Genomic DNA, 20,574 nt, shown 5'->3' with positions numbered 1-20,574 from the left:
TTAAAGAGTAGAAAATTAAAAATCAACTCTAAACCTAATTTAGGAATGAGGTCCTTCTCTATTCAAACAAGAGAAAATACTTTGTTATTTAAAAACTTAGTTAATTTAAACATTTACATTTACATTTTATTTATGAATCAGCACTGCTGCAATAGAAAACAGCATTCCAGAGAATAAAACTGGTAATACTGTCATGACTAAGAATGTGACCTAGGTTTTGAAGACTACTCATGCTTTTCACATTTAAGTCCCAAGTAGTTAAAGATGGATACGAGGGTATTGTCATGTCTTAATTTATCTCTAATCATAGGTATCCTAGAAAGTTTAGAAATGTCTTCCTCTTGAGATAATAGAGGAATCTTTGTTGTATTTGATGCCATATCACCAAAAAAAATGACTCCTGTAAAATGATGATTACTTAACTGAGTTATTTAGTTCATTTTCACATGCATTTATCATGCATAATTTTTAGGTGATAATTGTACAAAAAACTATAAAAGTTGCTTTATTTACTATATTAAGGTGAGATTGCAATAAATCACCAAGTGGATCTTAAAGCAGGAGATGGTAACTTTATTCACCAGCAGGCGGTCCGGATCCACCAGCTGGTGGGCCATCCGGTAGGCTGCAAGTCTATACCCTTTAACCCCCTTTCAGTGTTTGAGTACACCTTTTATAGTCCAAAACCATATTAAAGCATAAGTGGCTGTCGCTGTGATTCAAAACCATAAACAAATGTCAGGAGATCTAAAATCATAAGCAGAAAAGAGAATGGGCCAAGACGTCCCTAATTGTGTACAAGAATGGTTACTAACATCTAGAAAAGCAATCTTTGACAGGGTACATTGTCCAAGAAAAATGGGAACCAAAGATAGAACACTTTTACATTGTATAAGAAATGCCATTTTGTGTTGTCAAACATGCTATGCTAAACAACTGTTGATGGGTTCAGAGGTGGGGCTTTTCACTGGGAAAAGCATTTCTTACATGACATGAAGTCTCAGGGCAAAATGGAGTCTGTTTGGTCATTGCCCATGTAGCCTGGCCCATAACAATTAATGTAAGCGATGGGTTCTTAACTTGCTTTCTGATTAAACAAATGTTACTAAGACAAAAACAAAAATGTTTGGGGAGGAAAACTAGAAAATATTAAATAAATATGTCATGTTTTTATAGAAGATAAAAAATATCCCTTTCAAAAACCAACATAATATTATCAAGAAGTATGGCACAGGTCATCATAGAGTGTTGATTTTTATGCTTCCCTGTCCCATTTGTCCTCTGCCATATGCACGTTGAATAAGATCAGCTAAGGTGATGTCAACAACATTTAGGTTTTGATTTTTTATAGCCTAAAATAGCACACAGCAGGAACATCATCAAGTCACTATTTAGGTAATTGGAGGCAAAAAAAAAAAAAAAAAAACTTAAAAGTAAACCCTCCTTCTTGTGTGAATGGCACGTTGGATTCCTATGATTACAAATTTATTAAGACATGCCAATGCCCTTGTATTTATCTTTGACCTTTTGGTGCTTGCAACTGAAAAACATGAATTGTCTTCTAAAACTTGATCTTGTTCTTATCCATGACAGCATTACCAATTTTATCTTTTTTTCAGCTGAATAAGTTAGAAGGCCTTAGAGACTTACACAGCTGACTTTAAAGCATTTGCTGGGGCTCTATTCTGAAGCAGTAACATGAGTATGATGTGAAGTACATAAAGCATTAGCACATTTAAAATGGATCCATTAGCAACTTAGCACTACATTACTCAAAACTTCAAGTTTCATTAGTCATAGTTCTGTTCACTAACTGGATTGAACAGATTGCTGTCTGATTTCTAAAGTGTTCAAAGATATTTATAAAAATGAGGGTGGGGGGACTGAATCTTTTGAAAAAAAAATGTAAAGTTAATATCCTTTTGTGGCATACTAGGGAAAAATAACTGAAGTGCTCTAAGAGATCTAATTTTGATTATAGCCCTACAATCATTCTATAATTAGCCAAGCTTCTAGCTTTGGTTTACACCAAGCACCAAACTATATTATTTTTTATGAATCTGGAGTTTATTACGTGCTTTTGTTTATTGTGTAGCTTTTTTCTAAACAACTATTCATGATTAAGAAGCACCTGCTTGGTGCTACACAATATTAAATAATTTTGATCACCAAAAATAGTTAGATGAGCTTAGGAAAAACTTGGGAAAATTTTGGAAATTAATTTGCAGCATTTCTTTGCAATGAAGAGAAGCAGATATGAAATGTTTATGGTAGAAAATGTTAATATTCTGCAGAATCTAGAAAGCCATAGTTGTGTGTGTGTGTGTGTGTGTGTGTGGGGGGGTGTGTAGGGAGAAAGCACATTAAACATTGCCAGTCAAATAAAGTTAAAGGTACATATTATCATCTGATGACCTAATCTTCAAATATTAAATAAAACTATAATACTATAAAGATTATAGTATTCTGCCCTTCCTCATGCAATATTGTCAATTCCTATTGAAGCATTCCTAGAGTTCGTGTGCTTTGCTAATCTCTTGTTGGGAGACTTAATATGTAATGGATCCTAGTATAGCTGTACTTTTTGCCGGGTATGCCCAAACACCAGTCCCTGACTACTCTTCACTTGTATGATTTCTCAGGACTCTGCTTACAAATAGCAGTTTTGAGGATTGAGGTTAACTTTTACCCTAAACAAAGAGCAAATTTACTTTGGCTTATATTAAAGATAACCTAAACTCTTTATTCTTCCCTATAAGGCAACTCACTCTGTGTATATGCATCCAACTGAGCCCCACATACATTGTCCCTGTGATACCGCTGGTTATCCGTGACGAGTCCTGCTTCCCCACATGTTGAAGTTTGAACTTTAGAGAAGCACACCGAGGCAAGCATATAAATCAGGGTTTATTTAAAAAGGGGTAACATAGACTTCTCCTGGGAGGTTGAAGGGGGCCATAGCTGGTATCCTGGTATCCCAAGAAAGGAGGTGTCCTGCCCTTTTATATGTCCTAGGCTTCCTTTGTTGTCCTGCCTTTCCCCCTTATCTTTCTCCTTCCTGCCTAGACTAGGCCCAGGAATGCTCAGTGGAATGGCCAAAAGGTGGGAAACTGGTGGGCTGAAGGGGGAAGGGCAGGATGGAGTAGCCAAAGACACATTAACAACCTTATAACTCCCTGTAGGGAGGGGAAATTCCTGAGACAGGTTATCTTGGCAACAGTTTGGAGCAGGTCAGTTTCTTGATAAGATCCTTCAGGGGACAGTCTCCAACTTCCCAGACTCACTCAAAATTGGCCTCCTTGACCCAACCTGACTCAATTTACCTATCTATCACTGGCTGCCTGTCTAATTCTGGCTTCACCTGTGGGATATAAGAAGCCAACACAAACCAATACCCACCATTGGCAATGACCTTACCTTGAGTGATAAAGTCCCTAGTTTCTAACCCAGGAGTCTCACATCTTTTATCTTGCTTGTTAATTTAGAAGAACATTAAAATTCTAGACTTTGCAGAGTTCTTAACATTTTACATTCCCCAAACCTATATATACATTTAAAGACAATATATTCCTTTTTATTATAAGCTTACATTTTATAATTGCATAAATTTATGGGATACAAAGTGATGTTATGATTCATGAATTCAATGTGGAATAATTAATCAAGATAGTTAACATTTAACCTCAAAAAGTCAACATTTTTCTGGTGAAAACTTTTGAAATTTAGTCTTTCAGCAATTTTTAAATGTATAATTCAGTATACTATATACACTGTATTAATTATATTTACTATGCTGTGCAAAAGAACTAAAAAATATTGTATTCTTGTCTAATTGAGAATTTGTACCCTTTACCATCACCACCCCATGCTCCCAATTTCTAATTCTCTTTAACTACAATTTTATTTCCTTCTTCTACAAGCACAATTGTTTTAGAATATAAATATAAATGAGAACATGAAGCATTTGTCTTTCTGTTCCTGGCTTATTTTATTAGCATAATGCTCTCCATGCCTATTATGTTGTTCCAAATGACAGAATTTCCTTCCTTTTTAAGACTGAAGAGTGTTCTACCGTGTGTGTTACGTTGTGCACATGCATTTTCTTTGTCCATTCATCTGTTGATGGTGCTTTTAAAAAATACAAAAGAAAAATGAGAAATTATACTCCATTTGATTCAAATGTATGATATGTCAAGATCATTGTATTGTCATGAACAACTGATAAAAAATGCAAAGTTATAAACCCTAATTTTTTTATTATTTCTCCAGTATACATCTTAAAAGTGAAAACCTCAACCTGTTTTTATTGCTATTATAAACTAACATATTCTTGTGATTTAAAAACAGTCATGAGATTGTATTTTGCCATTAATGATATTAGGCCTTTAGCAAAGCAACTAGAAATTAAGCACTAGATAATGCCATAGAACTGAGTTCAAATTCTATCAAGGATACTTCTCAGGAGGCTATAGTACCATATATGTATTTGTCATTTTCCTGAACTGTTAAATAAAGGTACAGGATATACCATATAGGTTTCAGGTTTTTCATGAAATACAGTGTATATAAGCACTTCACATTCTGGCACCCAGTGGTCTTCAAATGCACACTCATTTCATGTAAATTTGAATGTGCTAATTTTATTGGAATTTTATATATATATATATATATATACCCACATTTCCTTCTTGAGGTTTGATATTTTATTTTACTGGATGATTTAAAAGTTAGAATTTGCATCCCAGAAATTAATTTGGTAGTGTAGAATTAGGTTGCATATCCATGGCTGTCAAAGATGCCTCTGTAGTTCCTGATGAGCTCTTAATTTCCCAATAAGCTAGATTTCAGAAATGCATGATTTCCAACCATTGCATTCACTAGCTAGCTATGTGTACAGAATTTGTCTAGCAGCTACAGTCTGGAAACAGAGTTATTATTGAATACCTTTGTAATATTTGAATACCTTTGTAATATCACTGTTTGCCATTGTCAACTGGAAGTTCAAGTATTGTCTTATATACTATAGACTGTTAGGTGGCATGATTGTCCACTGATGGTGTGAACTCTTATGCTTTTAGATGACTTTAAGAACAAGATTGCTTCCCACAATGAGAGAGGTGACCAATTTGTGTCAGTAACAAAAGCTTCACATTGAGGAAACCCATTGTCCAAACCAGCCAACAATCCCTAATGCACAACCATTACTTAGTGGGAAAAAGTGAAGGAAGATAGGATTACATTTGTGTTCATTTTATAAGAAATTATACAATTTCAAGCATACAATATATGATAAAAGTAAAAGAAGATATTGTATAAAACTTTAAATAAAGAAAATGTGATAAAGTATAATCTACTATCAAGATGATACTTGTCATAAACATTTTAAATTATATCCTAAGGAAATATTAACTATTAAAATATTGGCATTGTATGTTTAGCTTTTGTTTTAATAATATTTAATGATGTATTCTACAAACTGAACTATTGCCACGAAGTGCTTTTGTAGTACCAAGAGATCATATGTGAAGTGGGCATTCTATGTACTATATTATTTAAATCATTAAGCTAAGAATGGTACATGTTTATAAGAATTAACCACACTTCATAAAGAAAGTTAAATGTCAAGTTCCTATCTGACCTTTTAATTATATTCAATAATATTAAAGGTCAGCATTTGCAAGTTGCTTCCATGCCTTGCATTTTAGTACTTAGTGACAAATTTATGATCCTGATCCTCAAAATTAAATTACTTAATTCTTGATGTTTTGGTTATTATATTGCTTGCTTGACTTGATTTTCTTTCCCTCTTGATTGTGTTAGAAAATTCAACATTATTTCCTTGTATTTAAATATTTTCTTTGAATACCCATTGACCTTTTATAGAAAATAAAACCCAAAATGAAGATAATGACCAAATGCTAAATCTGACACCAAGGCCTGTTAAATTTTAAAGTTTTCAATGGAAGTGTAGGTATATAACAGAGTCCGGATGACATTTCATACCATTTCAATTTTTAAATGATTTTCTTCAAGAACCACAGTTAACTTACAAGCATCTCAAGACATTTTCACTTCTATCCAGTTTAATATATATATATATATATATCAGTTTTATAGTTTCTATATTAGTGTCTGGTTGAACTTTAGAAAATTATCAACATTTGGCCATTGTCACCTACAAAAATGGTAATTCCTTATGGTCCATCTTCATTCCTTAAATTTTTATATTCAGTATTGGAAAAGGAAGTTAGATACATGGTCAGTGATGCAATATTTTGGAAACATGTTACTTGCAGAATATGCAGTGAAAGTCATTTCTAAACTATTTTGTATGAGGATTCCTTTTTTGTTTTTTAATTTATTTTTAAGTGAAATGAAAATGGTACGTATTTATTGGGTAGTGATGTTTTAATACATGTGCACATTGTGTAGTGTTTAAATCTTGGTGAACTATATCTTTAAAAATGTATCACTTTTTTGTGGTAAAAATACCCAAAAAACTTTCTTCTAGCTTTTCAAACAAACATACAGAACATTCACATTATCTGTGTTACCAAAAGCTCAGTCCTTGTCCCAGATGCCAATTCGTGCCAATTTAATAATGAGGAAATAGTTTTGAGAAAAAGGAAAAAGAAGGTTTATTGCTTTGATAGCAAAAGAGAAACACAGGGGTTTTTAAAGAAGCTCTTCAAAGGCTGCATTCCAGGTGTGCCTGCCAGGGGCAGCGGGTGGGGGGGTGTCCCAGTGTGCCCTGATAGTGTGCTGCAATTCACTTGTTAATTTGGGGAGATTGTCACTTCTTAGATCCTCTGGTGACATCTTCTACCTATGGAGGACAGATAATTCAAGGTAATCTTGTTCCCTGCCCCCAAATTAAGGAGGGGGAGAGAGGAAGTAGTAGAAAAGAAAAACTTGAAAATGAGCAGCAAGGGCTATATTCAAAAAGTGAAGTGGACCACCATTTCTCCTCTGTAACTTAGTACCCATTGACCAACATTTCCCCATCCTTCCGGCCTCCCTGTTCTAAGTTACAGGAAATCATCAAAACCTTTGTTTGTATAAATTAGTACTGATTAGAAAACTCAAATTATAGAAGTTACTTAATATACTATTTGTTTCTGCATTTTTCAGAATTTTTTATTTGATTTGTGAACTAAAGTACACAAGAGTACAGTCAGGAATTTTCTCACGTCACTGTTAAACAAAAATTGGCATGGGAATTACACAAAGCTCTTCAAGGAATAATATGTTTTGGATAAATTCAAGATTGATTTTATTCACAGAGTGGGGTCCTCCTATATAAAATATGATTATATTTATTACAGCTGCTACTTGTATCTTCCTTTTCTAGAGGGAAGTGAGGGTTGTAACATTGTGTTCATGTGGAGCATGTTGCAAATCAAGCTTCTTTTCTTGGTAAACATTGTACACTGTGTGGTTTTTTTCAACTGTCACTTATATATTGATGCTTACTAAAGCTGTATCTCTAGTTCAGGCTCTTGGAGCTTCAGAGCTACATATCCAACTGCTAAAAAATCAACTCTGAATGGAATCAAGCTTTCCTGCTGCTCTTCCAACTGCCTTCCAGGAAAGCACTTAATCCTCTGGAAGAAAATACCTTTAGCCAAATCCTTCACAAATTTCCATACAGAGTATCCATAGTTGAATGAAAAATTAAAAGACGTTTTAAAAACAATGTCAAATCAACAACAACCAAGGGGAAAAAATAAAATCATACAGTTATTATTCAGGGACTTTCTCCTAACTATGAATAGCAAGTTCAAGAAAATATCAATAAGAAAATGGAGTTCAGTCCCAGGAGACCTGGACTTTTAAAAATCAAACAACAATTCAAAAATGTAGATCAAAACTGTCATTCCAGTACTTGAGACCTTTCAGTGATTCCTTTTCTACTGGGTACAGATAAAACCCCTTATCATTTATAGGAAACACTTCTGACCTGACTCCTATAGATTCCATTAGCCTAACTGCTTTTTTTCTTAAGCATTTTATACTAATAGTGGTTCACAAAGTACAGTGTTGTTGTTGTTGATGATGTTATGTGTTCAGACTTGGTGTACCTAGAAATGGAATGTCCTCATTTTACCTGCCTGTCCATCTGGTAAATATTTAGTGATCCTTAAATACCTATCTCAAGCAAGAACTTCTCTGGGGAATTCTCCATGAAATTTCAGATTTTGGTATTCTTCCAATGAGCTCCCATAACACCTATTGTATACTCCACTGGAACACTGCCCATCGCTATTTCCATTTTTTATATACTGGTTGAGTTTCTCTAATAGGCCAAAGCAATAGTGTGCTGCAAATCTGACTAAACTGTCTTACAAGTTTGCATACAAAATTTTTAGGAACTTTGTTAACTGACAATTAAATAGCCATTAAATGATAAAAACTTAACTTGTATTAAGGATAGAAAACTCATCATTATTTTGTTACAATTTATACTCTTTAGGTTATTTGCATCTATTATATTTGCATGACGGAAATAATATATAATGGAACTACCATGGAGCTCTTCCCAAATCCGTTTTCAATGACATCTTGATGAAATCAATTTTTATAAGAGTATTTACACTGCAATTGGCAAATATTAAAAGCCAGGTCTAGACCTTTTGTTTCATACATGGTTTGGACTTATGAAAGTTACAGAGAAATGTTATTTGTGCAGTCTGAACTTAAAGTTGTGTTTTGTTTATAGCCTTTACATTGTAAGTAGAAAAAGTCAAGAAGATAATTTTCTAGTATGCGTGAACAACCATTCTCTGAGAATAATTTATATCACAAACAAACAAGTTCTGACATATGTATTGGGGATTTCACTTTCACTTCACTTGTCAACATTAATGAACACATAAATTAACATTTATTTCAGAACCATACATGTTCATCAATAACATGGGCATCTTCTTTGCTTAATTAGAGTGTAACCAAGTATTTGTGTATAACATATTATTATGACAATACAGTTATATAACAGAGAATTTTTCAATAATTAATAAGTCACACTGAAATTATATGTGGATAGGATTTATAATAAATTCAAATGTTTTATTTGTAATTTGTGGGCTTTATGACAGTAAAATTTATAATGTATTTATGTATATATGTGCACGTGCACATGCACACACACACACATACACATACATATGCACACATACAATCTTTGAAGAGTTCATTTTAAGCATTTGCCAGATCACCACTGAATAAGAACATTTTAAAGGAAGGATTTATGTCTTGGTCTTCTTTATATCTATTGCCTAGATAATAATTAATTAAGTCTGATGAATTACTGTTGTTTTAAGTTTATGTGTAAAGGTAGTATTATTTAGATTTGACAACCCAAAATTGGTATAGAATTTTATTCAAGAATGATTGTTTATGTCAAAATAACCTCCTTAACTTAAAAAATTAGTACACGTATTAGAGAAGCACTTTCCAAAGTATGTTTGGAAAAGGCTGACGTTATACAGCTGTGGGTTAGTAGTAATACATTTCTGTCTTATATGCAGCTTTTGCACAATACTCAGATGTATGAAGCGATCTAAAATTCATAGGAACCTACAAAGCAATTGTCTTCTTTCATTATGGCTCAGGCCTTCAATTTAGTCATGTACTTCATACTGTACCTAAGTGAGTTCTGGAGGACTTATAAAGATTCAGAAAAAGACCAAGATGTTATAAGGATTTTATAAGAAACTTTTAAAAAAGTTTTTGTTCAAAAAGCAGAAAACTAATTTGGTGTCAACATACCTTATATATAAACAGAAATATGAAAAAAATTGTGGTGTATGTTAAGAATTGTAATACAAAAAAATAGTACTTGTATAATGGCAAAAAAAAAAAAAAGCAGAGAACTGAGTTTATAACTGAAAACATATGAAGAAGTTCTAGAGAAAACAGATACATTTATGACCAGCTTCCAGAAAGGAATGAATCTTATCTCCTTGGGTATTTCTTTTTATAAGAAATACTAACCCATCTCTCTACAACAAGAAGAAAATAAATTTAAACATGTTAATTGATAAAGTAGGCTTTTCTTTTATTGGAACATCAGATGCATTCTTCCTACTTTTTACATTTTAGCAAAATCTACTTTGAGACTCTGATAACTTAAGTACTAGATTAGCATCTAAAGTAGTCTTAATTTTTTAATAATAATAAACTAACAGGCCCCGCCATATTAAGAGTAAATTTTTTTGAAGGAAACAGTAGAAATAATGAAGTAAGAATGGGGAAAAAATGTTTGTTATACAATTTTTGATTCTCTCATAATTTTATTTCTCAATTGAATATACACATTGAGTTTGAATCCCTTGCAGATTGTGACTGGCTTTTAGGAAGCATAATATTTCAGTAATTTATTTATCTTAAAACTTCACCAGCACTACCCATATTTTTATTTTTCTTAAGAAAATCAACATGGCCTCTAAGAACTTTAGTTTCATCTTTCCTAGAACTTTATTGGCCTTAAAAAAAAAAATCGTACTCTGTAAAACATACCATGTGCTATCTTTATTCTTCCCTAATTCTTAAGAGTTTCAAGATTCTTTGGGAAGTCCCCCAAGCTCTGCTGATCTTGTAACTTTTAATAGGTACATGAGGATGCTCACTGTTACTTCTCAAATGGACCTGCTAGATCTCTGGTCAGTTGACATTACTCTTTCCTGATTCTCAGTGTGCTTCCTTTGGCTCTGGGACTTTACTGCCAGTGTATTGTCTATAGGCTTAGAAAATCAAAAAGAAGCTCATGTTTTCACAAAATGTTTGCAGAACCCCAGTCTAATTGCTCCATTTGATTTTTGTTGGTACAGACCTTCCTTTTAATATTTCTTCACATATGAGTCTCCTGGTTTTCCTTTTGGTTTTTGTTACATTGCTAAACTTCAAACTTCCTAGAGCAATACCTAGTATGCAATGGATTCTCGACAAATGTTTATAGAATGAAAGAATGAACCGAAACTGAACCAGATAGTTATTCACTGGTCCAAATTCTCAAGAAAGGCCCAGTTCTTGATATAATTTCAGAATAGATCAGAATTTTCTGATCCTCTTCCTTCTTTCTAAATTTTAGTACACATTTGCCTGCTCTCAAGAGTTCCATGTGGTCTCTAAAGTGTCTATAATGTTGTTCTTCAAAGCCACTTCTTTCACCATGATGGTAAATAGTTATTGAGCAATCACTGAATGGTCTGTGTGTGTGTGTGTGTGTGTGTACATGCACTTTAGAGTTACCTATAGTTAAATTTCTATAAAAAAATTATAAGGTAGTTGATATCTTTCCCATTTTACAAATGAAGAAATTGAGGTTTAGAAAGACTGAAACCTTGGCCAAGCTTCCACATTGGGGAATCTCATTAGGAATGGAATCCAGGTAGAATAAAGCCAGAGTTGATGTCTTCACGGCTGTGCTATCATCTCTGCCTGCCTTAGGTTCCAGAACATTCTTCTCTTACTTTTTCAGAAAGCTACCTACTTATTACTCTCTTGGAGTACCATAAGAAAAACCATCTGATTTATACAAGGAGAATTTTTTATTCATGAATAATTTATTGTTCTGTTTTCAGGATGAAGTGTTGGCACCCTAAACATTATGATCCTTTTTGTTTTGTGACTGTGGTCTATTGATGGTTCACTGTTTTGTAGTACTATGCATTTTAAACACTTCCATATATACAAATAAATTTATAAATATTTATGTATGTGAATATTTTTATTTAAAAGATGACTTAAAATTATATCGAGTATTAGAGAACAAAAATAAATGATATGCATGTATTCATATTTATTTTCTCTTTTATAGTAACTACAATTATTTGGGACCATTGCACTATATGCTTTATGAAAACTGGGGATTAATAGGGAAATTTTCTATCTATTTTATGGATTTCCAATGTACTTCTTAAAAAAAGTAATATTGTAAGTGGGGAAGTAAAATGTAATAATTTCCCCAGATCCATTGATAAATCTATTTTTGATAAGTATATTTATCATTTGAAATATTGTTCTTTTAGTGGTGATTGATTTGAGTCAAATTTATATCTACCTTGGAAGAGATAGTTTTAGTTTTCTTGCTTAAACTAACACCTCAATGTATATTTATTAAATAACTACTTTATGGAATGCACTATGCTAATCACCAAAAGACATGAAAGAAATGTTTAACTATCACATTATCCTTTTTAAGAACTTAAATTCTAAAATGAGGGAAAACTTTGGAAAAATAAGTACAGTATTATCTTAGACATTTTATGTACCAGGGAGAGAAAACAACAGGATATTGGAATTGAGAGGACTCACATTCATCATATGCTCTGTAAGGGGAGGAAAAGCTTCCTAAAGATTGCCTCATATAAAATTATTTTGAAGATCAGTAGCATTTCAACAATAGAAATGAGGGAAAGATAGGAAAGTCGGGGAATCTGGAGCCCTGAAACACTTACCTGCCTTCACCCTGGCTCTTCTAGCTCCTTGCTATGAGATGTAAATAAAAAATAAATAAATAAAATGAAACAAAACAAATTAATACATCCTTACCTCCTATTAGAAGCCAGAACTCATGATTCCTTAATAAAAAGGAAAGATGCATGAGGCCATAATTTTGCAATCTTGGTGGAAGACCAGGAGCCTAGACATTTTTGAAAAGAGGTTTGTGCCCTCTGAGGCACCTGTGGCAAGTACTACTGATCCCATAGTTGTGAGCAACCCAGGTAGATCCCCAGGGAGAGTGCTGGACTGTCCTTTTACAGCACTAGGAAATTCCAACTGAGGTTGTTTCACCAGAGAGAGATGAGTCTTCGGGTTGAGAATAGAAAGCTTAAAGTGCACCTGGGATGAAGAAATCTTCTACTGTGTGTGTGTGTATGTGTGTGTGTGTGTAAGTGTGTGTGACTGAAGTTAAATATTTCATAGAATGGTTGGAAGAAGAACTTTAAGAATTCTCTCTAGGTAAAATAAAAAGGATGAGAGGTATCATATAGGACAAAAGATTAACATACCAATGTAGAAGATTCAGTCTTACTAGTACCCTGACTTATTGTGCCGTTTTCTTTGTGTAGGTATAGACTTTGTAATACTTATGTCTGATTCCCTGGTTTTCCTTTTTGTTTTTATAGTTTTATTACTAAACTTCTAGCTCTTAGAGCAATACTTAGCATATAGTAGGCACTCAACAAATGTTTATTGAATGAATGAACATAAACTGAACCTGATTCCAAGTCCCTATTCCAAATTATCAATAAGGAAGGAGGCCTAACTCTTGAAGGGGAGAAGACAAATGGTAAGACATCTCTCAGACGTGAAGAATACAAACCTCTAAATTGAAAGAGCATATTGAGTATTCAGCATAAAGAATGAAAAAGAGTCACACATAGGCATGGCATTGTGAAATTTCAGAACATCATACATGATGGAGCGTTATTCTGTCATAAAGAAAGAAATTCTGTCATTTGCAGCAAAATGGATGGAACTAGAGGACATTATGCTAAATGAAAAGAGCCAGACACAGAAAAACAAGTACTGTGCTCTCTCTCCTATATGGAAGCTGAAATAAGTCTACTTGAATATAGCATAGTTATTAATAGTGGCTGAAAATATTAAAATAACTAGAAAATTCATAAATGTTTGGAATAATTGTGAAACTTTGACTAGGGACTTCACAGTATTATGTAATTATTATGATTTAGAAGCAGTAATGCTATAAATATTATATCACTTTATAAATATTATCATATTTTTATTTAAAAATAAGAATGCCCTATGTTTAGGAGATGCAAACTGAAATATTTAGAAATGTAACAAAATATCAAGAATTAATGAATCCAGAAGGATAAATCAATTTCCATTATACTCTTGTTAAACTTTTCTGTACCATTGGAATTTTTCACCTAGAAAATTAAAAAAAAAAAGCTGGGGTGGGGAGGAGAAATAGTATAAAGATAAACAAGAGGAAAACGGAGAAAATCAAAATATTTCTCGCCAATATACCTCTTAATAGAGGTTTCCCAAAAAGATGCTTCAGCGAGAAATGAGAACAAGGAAAAGAGATCTTAGGAAAATCCCTCTACCTAGAAATTCATCAATCTGGACCACAGTGTAACTATTCTATTCTTTGGGAGGTAGTCTCCATGTAACCTACAAAGAAGTGATAGATTATCTGACATTTTTGAATATTTAGAAATAATATCTTTTGTTTGTTTCTGTTTTTATTTTCATATTAGGAATTTAACCTAGGGACACTTTGCTACTGAGGTATAAACCCAATCCTTTTTTTAAATTTTATTCTGAGACAGAGTCTCACTAAGCTCCTGAGGATCTCACTAAGTTGCTGAGGCTTGCCTGAAATTTGCCATCCCCTTTGCCTCAGCCCCTCTGCCTCAGCCCCTCTGCCTCAGCCCCTCAAGTGACGGGGATTACAGGAATGTGCAACTGAGATGGGCAAAATATTGCCAACTTAATATGACTTTGGGGACAGTTAAAAGATAAATGATTCTAAATATGTCAACAACCAAGAAAATAATAAAATGAGCAACTACTAAATTTGAAAGAACTGAAAACACATATAATACAATTAAAATTATATTAATCAATTTTGATCATTAATGCATATTGTATATTATTACTTAACAAAAAAGATGTTGACTATTTAACAGCAATTATGATCAAAGGAAGACAGAAATGGAGAGAAATATGAAGAGGATTCTATGATAGAACTAAAACTGAACAACCTGAGTGGCAGGTCAATTAAAAAAAAAGACACTAAAATTCATAAATCAAGCAACACTAGCTATGTTGCTTAATCACAAATAAATACTAAATTAATAAATAAAACTACTAAAAGAAAACTGGTTGTTGAAGAATAAGAAAAATAGCTACTATTTTTTCAATATTAAATAATTGGTTTGTAAATCTTTTATAGATTATGTAATGCTTTCTACTTATCAAATATCTCTTAAAATACTATTCTAAAGGCAATGTTAGAATGCTTAAATATTTTTCAATTCAATAGGAACCACGTTAGAAGGTTCAAAGATCAAATGGGGAAATTACCCCATATCCCAGAGCACAAATATGATGAAATGGAAATTACAAATAGAAAAACAAAAGACTGGAAGTCAGATTTAAAAGATCTCATGTGTAAATAGTAGCATTATATAAAGGGCAAACCATATGGAAAAGAATAAATAAAGAAATAAAATTTTAAAATTTCTTTAAAATAATAAAAATTAGTCTTCAAATTAAATTTGTTCAAAAGCTTTGGTTCACACGGATATTGAAATTTTTTCATCTTGACAGTTTGTTTCAATTTCTATCACAGAACAAAAAGAGAGATTCCTAAGCTTCCAGACTGAAACGGAGATATGAAATGGTATGGTAGGGTGGAAATACATTCCAGGGAAAGAAATGTACCAGAAAAGATCCAGAGGCAGAAAAGCTGAAGATTTTTTTCCAGAACTAGGGAGTAATCAAGATGGATGGCTAGGGTTTAAAGTCAATGACCACAAAGGGAAATAAAACTAAATCACTCACAGAGTGATTGATAACTGGGAGTGTATAATTGCTAGCTTGCTTGCACATTCTGCAATGACAAATCTGCATTCACTTTATCAGCATAATTTAGTCAGGTAACCAAACTCACCATCCAGCATTATTTTATTTATGAGTTTTTTTTTAAAACATAAAATTTGTGCAACAAATAAAAGATCTTCATATCACTCCAGGTTCTTTTCCTCTTTCTTCCTTTCTTTTATTCATTTTTGAATAATGAGTCCACCCTTTTTACTGAAAGTTAACTACAAATTAAGGATCTGGTTCTTTATATTTTCTGTCTTAATTATGATTATTATTAGGAGAAAAGCAAAGAAACCTCCCAGTGGGTTGCAACAAATACGTTAGCACCACTATCAGGCAATCACATAGATTGTTACTTTCTACCCATAATATTTTCAGAAGAAAAGTTATTTTGAATTTCTTCAATGGTCTTCATTAGTATTAATCAAAACTCTAAGGAAATCTTAGAGGGGATATTTCTACTTCTCTGATATGTTCAGCTTAATTAAAGAACATTAATATTTGACCCATGTAATATTATTCAAGGTTATGTGGGAATTGTTAATCAAGTAAAATGTGATGTGTGGTTACTAACCAAGCATAAAAACTAACCCAAGGTCACTTTGCATAAAATCCTATTAGCCAAAAGTAGATCCACGTTTTCAATTTGATTGCTAATAGGTATTTGTACCCCTTTCCTTCTAGGGGTATGATGATGGCTATGGGGGTGAATACGATGACCAGACCTATGAGGCTTATGATAACAGCTATGCCACTCAAACGCAAAGGTAAGGCATTCGCTGTCTAAATTACCACCCTTCTCAGGACTGTCTCTGATCCTACTACATTATTTCTTGAATCTGAATATGTTATATGAGCCTTTCAAGCAGTTGCTTTTCCTCTATTATCTTTCTATGTTGTTAAGTTGCTTACTAGACTGTGAGAGGTTAAAAAAAAACAATAATCTTACAACTACAGGCAATGAAATAGTAGTGTGTTATTTTAAGACTAGATGATTATCAGAACCAATTAATTCATTAAACAAGCCAGTATTTAACTAAATACTGTTTTTGTAGAGATTATGTTAGTGAACTTATAATTAAAATAACAAGGCACTTGTTCAGTGTGGCTTTTTTCCTCAAGTGCCATTTTCATTTGTAAAACAAAAGATAAGGAAATGTTATCTGTATTCTCAAAAGGGGAAAAAATCTTAAAATATTAAATGAATGAAATAAAAGAAAAAAACCTCTTTCATCATAGATCGCTAATGATCACTGAATATATCTCTTTAGATTAACCAAAATTTGTGTTATCAATGAATTTTTATTTCTTACAATCAAATTCATTAAGGTATTATTAATATACAATAAAATTTACCCATATAGGGTATAGTTGTACAAGTTTGGCAAATGCAAACTACAGTATAATGACCACCAAAATTAAAACAGAGCATTTTCATCACCTTACGTTCCTTTATGAGATTGTATAACCAACTTCTCCCACATGCCTGGGTCCTGGAAGCAATAATGTGTTTTTTGTCACCATAGTTTTGCCCTTTCTAGGAAGTCATATAAGTAGAAGTAATTTGATATCCTTTTGAGTCTGGCTTCTTTATTTACCATAGTGCATTTGGTTTTTATTCATGTTGTATCAATATTTTACTCCTGTTTATTGCTGTACATTGTTTGTATTAGAGAAATCACAGTTTGTTTCTTCATTCACCAGTTAAAGGACATTTGAGTCATTTCTATTTGGGGGCAATTATTAATAAAATAAATATAGAACAAATGTAATTTTAGAAAATTCAATTACCAAAGTATTTTTCCTTAAAAAAATATGTGTCATAGCAAAGGGGTCATGTGATACTTAAGAGATTCTCTTCGTATCTGAGAGAAGCCAAGAGAACCAGTTGTTGCAAAATCTTTATGACATTAATCATTTGTCAACCAAGGTTGTTGGCAGTGAGACTTGAGTAGTAAGTCTCCTTGAGGACTTGCTAAGTAACATTTGGGTGTGGGAAGTTGACAAAGAAACAATGTTAAGGTTGTCCTGGTGTGGAAGTAATCTAGATTTACAGCAGAAGTTTGAATTTTGCGTGGCCTAAGGGATAGCATAGTGAAGGAGGTGGAGGGAAATTCTACTTAGAATATTGTGGGCAGTTAGGAATAGGATGAGTGTGAACAGATCTTGAAAGCCAAGTCTGAGTTAACAGCATGGTACTGGTACCAAAACAGGCAGGTGGACCAATGGTACAGAATAGAGGACACAGAAACCAATCCACAAAACTACAACTATCTTATATTTGATAAAGGGGCTAAAAGCATGCAATGGAGGAAGGATAGCATCTTCAACAAATGGTGCTGGGAAAACTGGAAATCCATATGCAACAAAATGAAACTGAATCCCTTTCTCTCGCCATGCACAAAAGTGAATTCAAAATGGATCAAGGAGCTTGATATCAAATCAGAGACGCACCGTCTGATAGAAGAAAAAGTTGGCAACGATCTACAGTCGGTGGGGTCGGGCTCCAAATTCCTCAATAGGACACCCATAGCACAAAAGTTAATAACTAGAATCAACAAATGGGACTTACTCAAACTAAAAAGTTTTTTCTCAGCAAAAGAAACAATAAGAGAGGTAAATAGGGAGCCTACACCCTGGGAACAAATCTTTACTCCTCACACTTCAGATAGAGCCCTAATATCCAGAGTATACAAAGAACTCAAAAAATTAGACAATAAGAGAACAAACAACCCAATCAACAAATGGGCCAAGGACCTGAACAGACACTTCTCAGAGGAGGACATACAGTCAATCAACAAGTACATGAAAAAATGCTCAACATCTCTAGCTGTCAGAGAAATGCAAATCAAAACCACCCTAAGATACCATCTCACTCCAGTAAGATTGGCAGCCATTAGGAAGTCAAACAACAACAAGTGCTGGCGAGGATGTGGGGAAAAGGGTACACTTGTACATTGCTGGTGGGACTGCAGATTGGTGCAGCCAATTTGGAAAGCAGTATGGAGATTTCTTGGAAAGCTGGGAATGGAGCCATCATTTGACCCAGCTATTCCCCTTCTTGGTCTATTCCCTAAAGACCTAAAAAGAGCATGCTACAGGGACACTGCTACATCGATGTTCATAGCAGCACAGTTCACAATAGCAAGACTGTGGAACCAACCTAGATGCCCTTCAATAGATGAATGGATAAAAAAAATGTGGCATTTATACACAATGGAGTATTACTCTGCATTAAAAAATGACAAAATCATAGAATTTACAGGGAAATGGATGGCATTAGAGCAGATTATGCTAAGTGAAGCTAGCCAATCCCTAAAAAACAAATGCCAAATGTCTTCTTTGATATAAGGAAAGTAACTAAGAACAGAGTAGGGACGAAGAGCAGGAGAAGAAGATTAACATTTAACAGGGATGAGAGGTGGGAGGGAAAGGGAGAGAGAAGGGAAATTGCAAGGTAATGGAAGGAGACCCTCAGGGTTATACAGTGGAGGGGGTAGAGAGAGAGGAGGGGAGGGGAGGGGAGAGGTGGGGAGGGGGGAGGGTGGATGATGGGAAAGGCAGCGGAGCACAACAGACACTAGTATGGCAATTTGTAAATCAATGGATGTGTAACTGATGTGATTCTGCAATCTGTGTATGGGGTGAAGGTGGGAGTTCATAACCCACTTGAATCAAAGTGTGGAATATGATATGTCAAGAAATTTGTAATGTTTTGAACAACCCACAATAAAAAATTTAAAAAAAAAAAAAGATATCACTATGGAAATGGCCATCTTCAAACTGAGTAACTGGTTAATCTGTTACAGGTTTAAAGCCATCATGAGCCAAGTGTTTCTGCTATGGGTTATATATAATTGTTCCAATTACCTACTGGAACACAGCACAGTTATTTAGGATTTGGGAAACATTTGCATCACATCACAGATACTCAACAGAGTGTTATATGCAATTTGGATACACATTTAGAACATTTACTAATATTGTCAATCAAATTCATTGTTGCACATTATAATTCATAAAAATAGCTATACTATAAGGTTCTGTAACTTGTTTCAGAAACCCTTTGGTACAAAATATAGCAATACACTTCAAATATACCTAAAATAGATTAAAATAATTCCTTCATGTAGCTCTATAGAGAGCTACATTTAGATCAAAGAGATTTGGGGATAATTTGCTAAAAATGAAATGTTTTCTAGTTCTTTCTTATGGTGAGATTTAAATGGGTTTAACTGACCCAAAAGATAAGGAAGAAGAAAAATATAGGATTAGGATAACTTACCACTGAACATTTGAGAAGTATATACTAGAATTATTGAACTCGCTTTTGTATTAAAAAGTAATAGCAATACAGAATAATCTTGGGAAGAAAATTTTTATCTTATTTTAATGAAGTGTATTTTACATGTAAAAGGACATTTTATTTGCTTCTGCTATCTTATCTTTTCCCTTTTGTGTCTACTGAATTTTCTGTGGTGAAATTCTTACCATCCTTGAGAGTTAGCTCAAAAGCCAACTCTCCCAAAGAATCTTTCCTCAATCCTTTATTTGGTAATAACCTGTTTCTACCTTGAATTCCAATAGTACCACATCTTCACTTTCCAAAGCACTATCTTTGACTGCCTTACACTGGGATTACATGTGTTTATGTCCCTTATCACCTTTACTGCTTATAGAGAATCCATTTCTGATATGCCTTCATGTACTTCACAATACCAGGCTTTGGGTCTGTCATGTGGTATATAATGAATGGATGATTTGGGTCTGTTATGTGGTATATGCTGAATGTACATAAGTGTCAGGCCTAATATGTTCTACACTATGGGAATATAAAATAAGATCCTTATTCCTCAAAGAGAAAACCAAATTCAGTTAATGTATTATATTTAGTCAAATAGTACTATATTTTTGTCAAAATATGATGTGTTTCTCAGATAATAGTGTTAAACAGGAAGTGACAAAGAAATCATGTCGTGAAATTAA

General features: G+C 33.4%; 1 protein-coding gene across 18 annotated transcripts in view; it reads left to right on the top strand.

Annotated features, from left to right (window-relative positions):
* The window catches only part of Khdrbs2 (KH RNA binding domain containing, signal transduction associated 2), a 587,319-nt gene that overhangs the window by 474,908 nt on the left and 91,837 nt on the right, over positions 1 to 20,574 (top strand). For all 18 annotated transcript variants that reach the window (XR_009225748.1, XR_009225747.1, XR_009225735.1 and 15 more), the window contains exon 7: positions 16,273 to 16,355. Coding sequence is in view for 1 of the 18 variants with exons in the window: in XM_046432600.2 (XP_046288556.1) it covers positions 16,273 to 16,355 (83 nt within the window). In the remaining 17 variants the exon portion in view is untranslated. The remainder of the gene's footprint in view (positions 1 to 16,272; positions 16,356 to 20,574) is intronic.

The sequence above is a fragment of the Marmota monax genome, unplaced genomic scaffold (assembly GCF_021218885.2).
Source record: "Marmota monax isolate L192 unplaced genomic scaffold, Marmota_monax_Labrador192_F-V1.1 WCK01_AAM20220418_F8-fsc00116, whole genome shotgun sequence".
Lineage (NCBI taxonomy): Eukaryota > Metazoa > Chordata > Mammalia > Rodentia > Sciuridae > Marmota > Marmota monax.
Note: the sequence above shows the minus strand (reverse complement) of the source record. Positions and strands in the feature narration are given on the sequence as shown.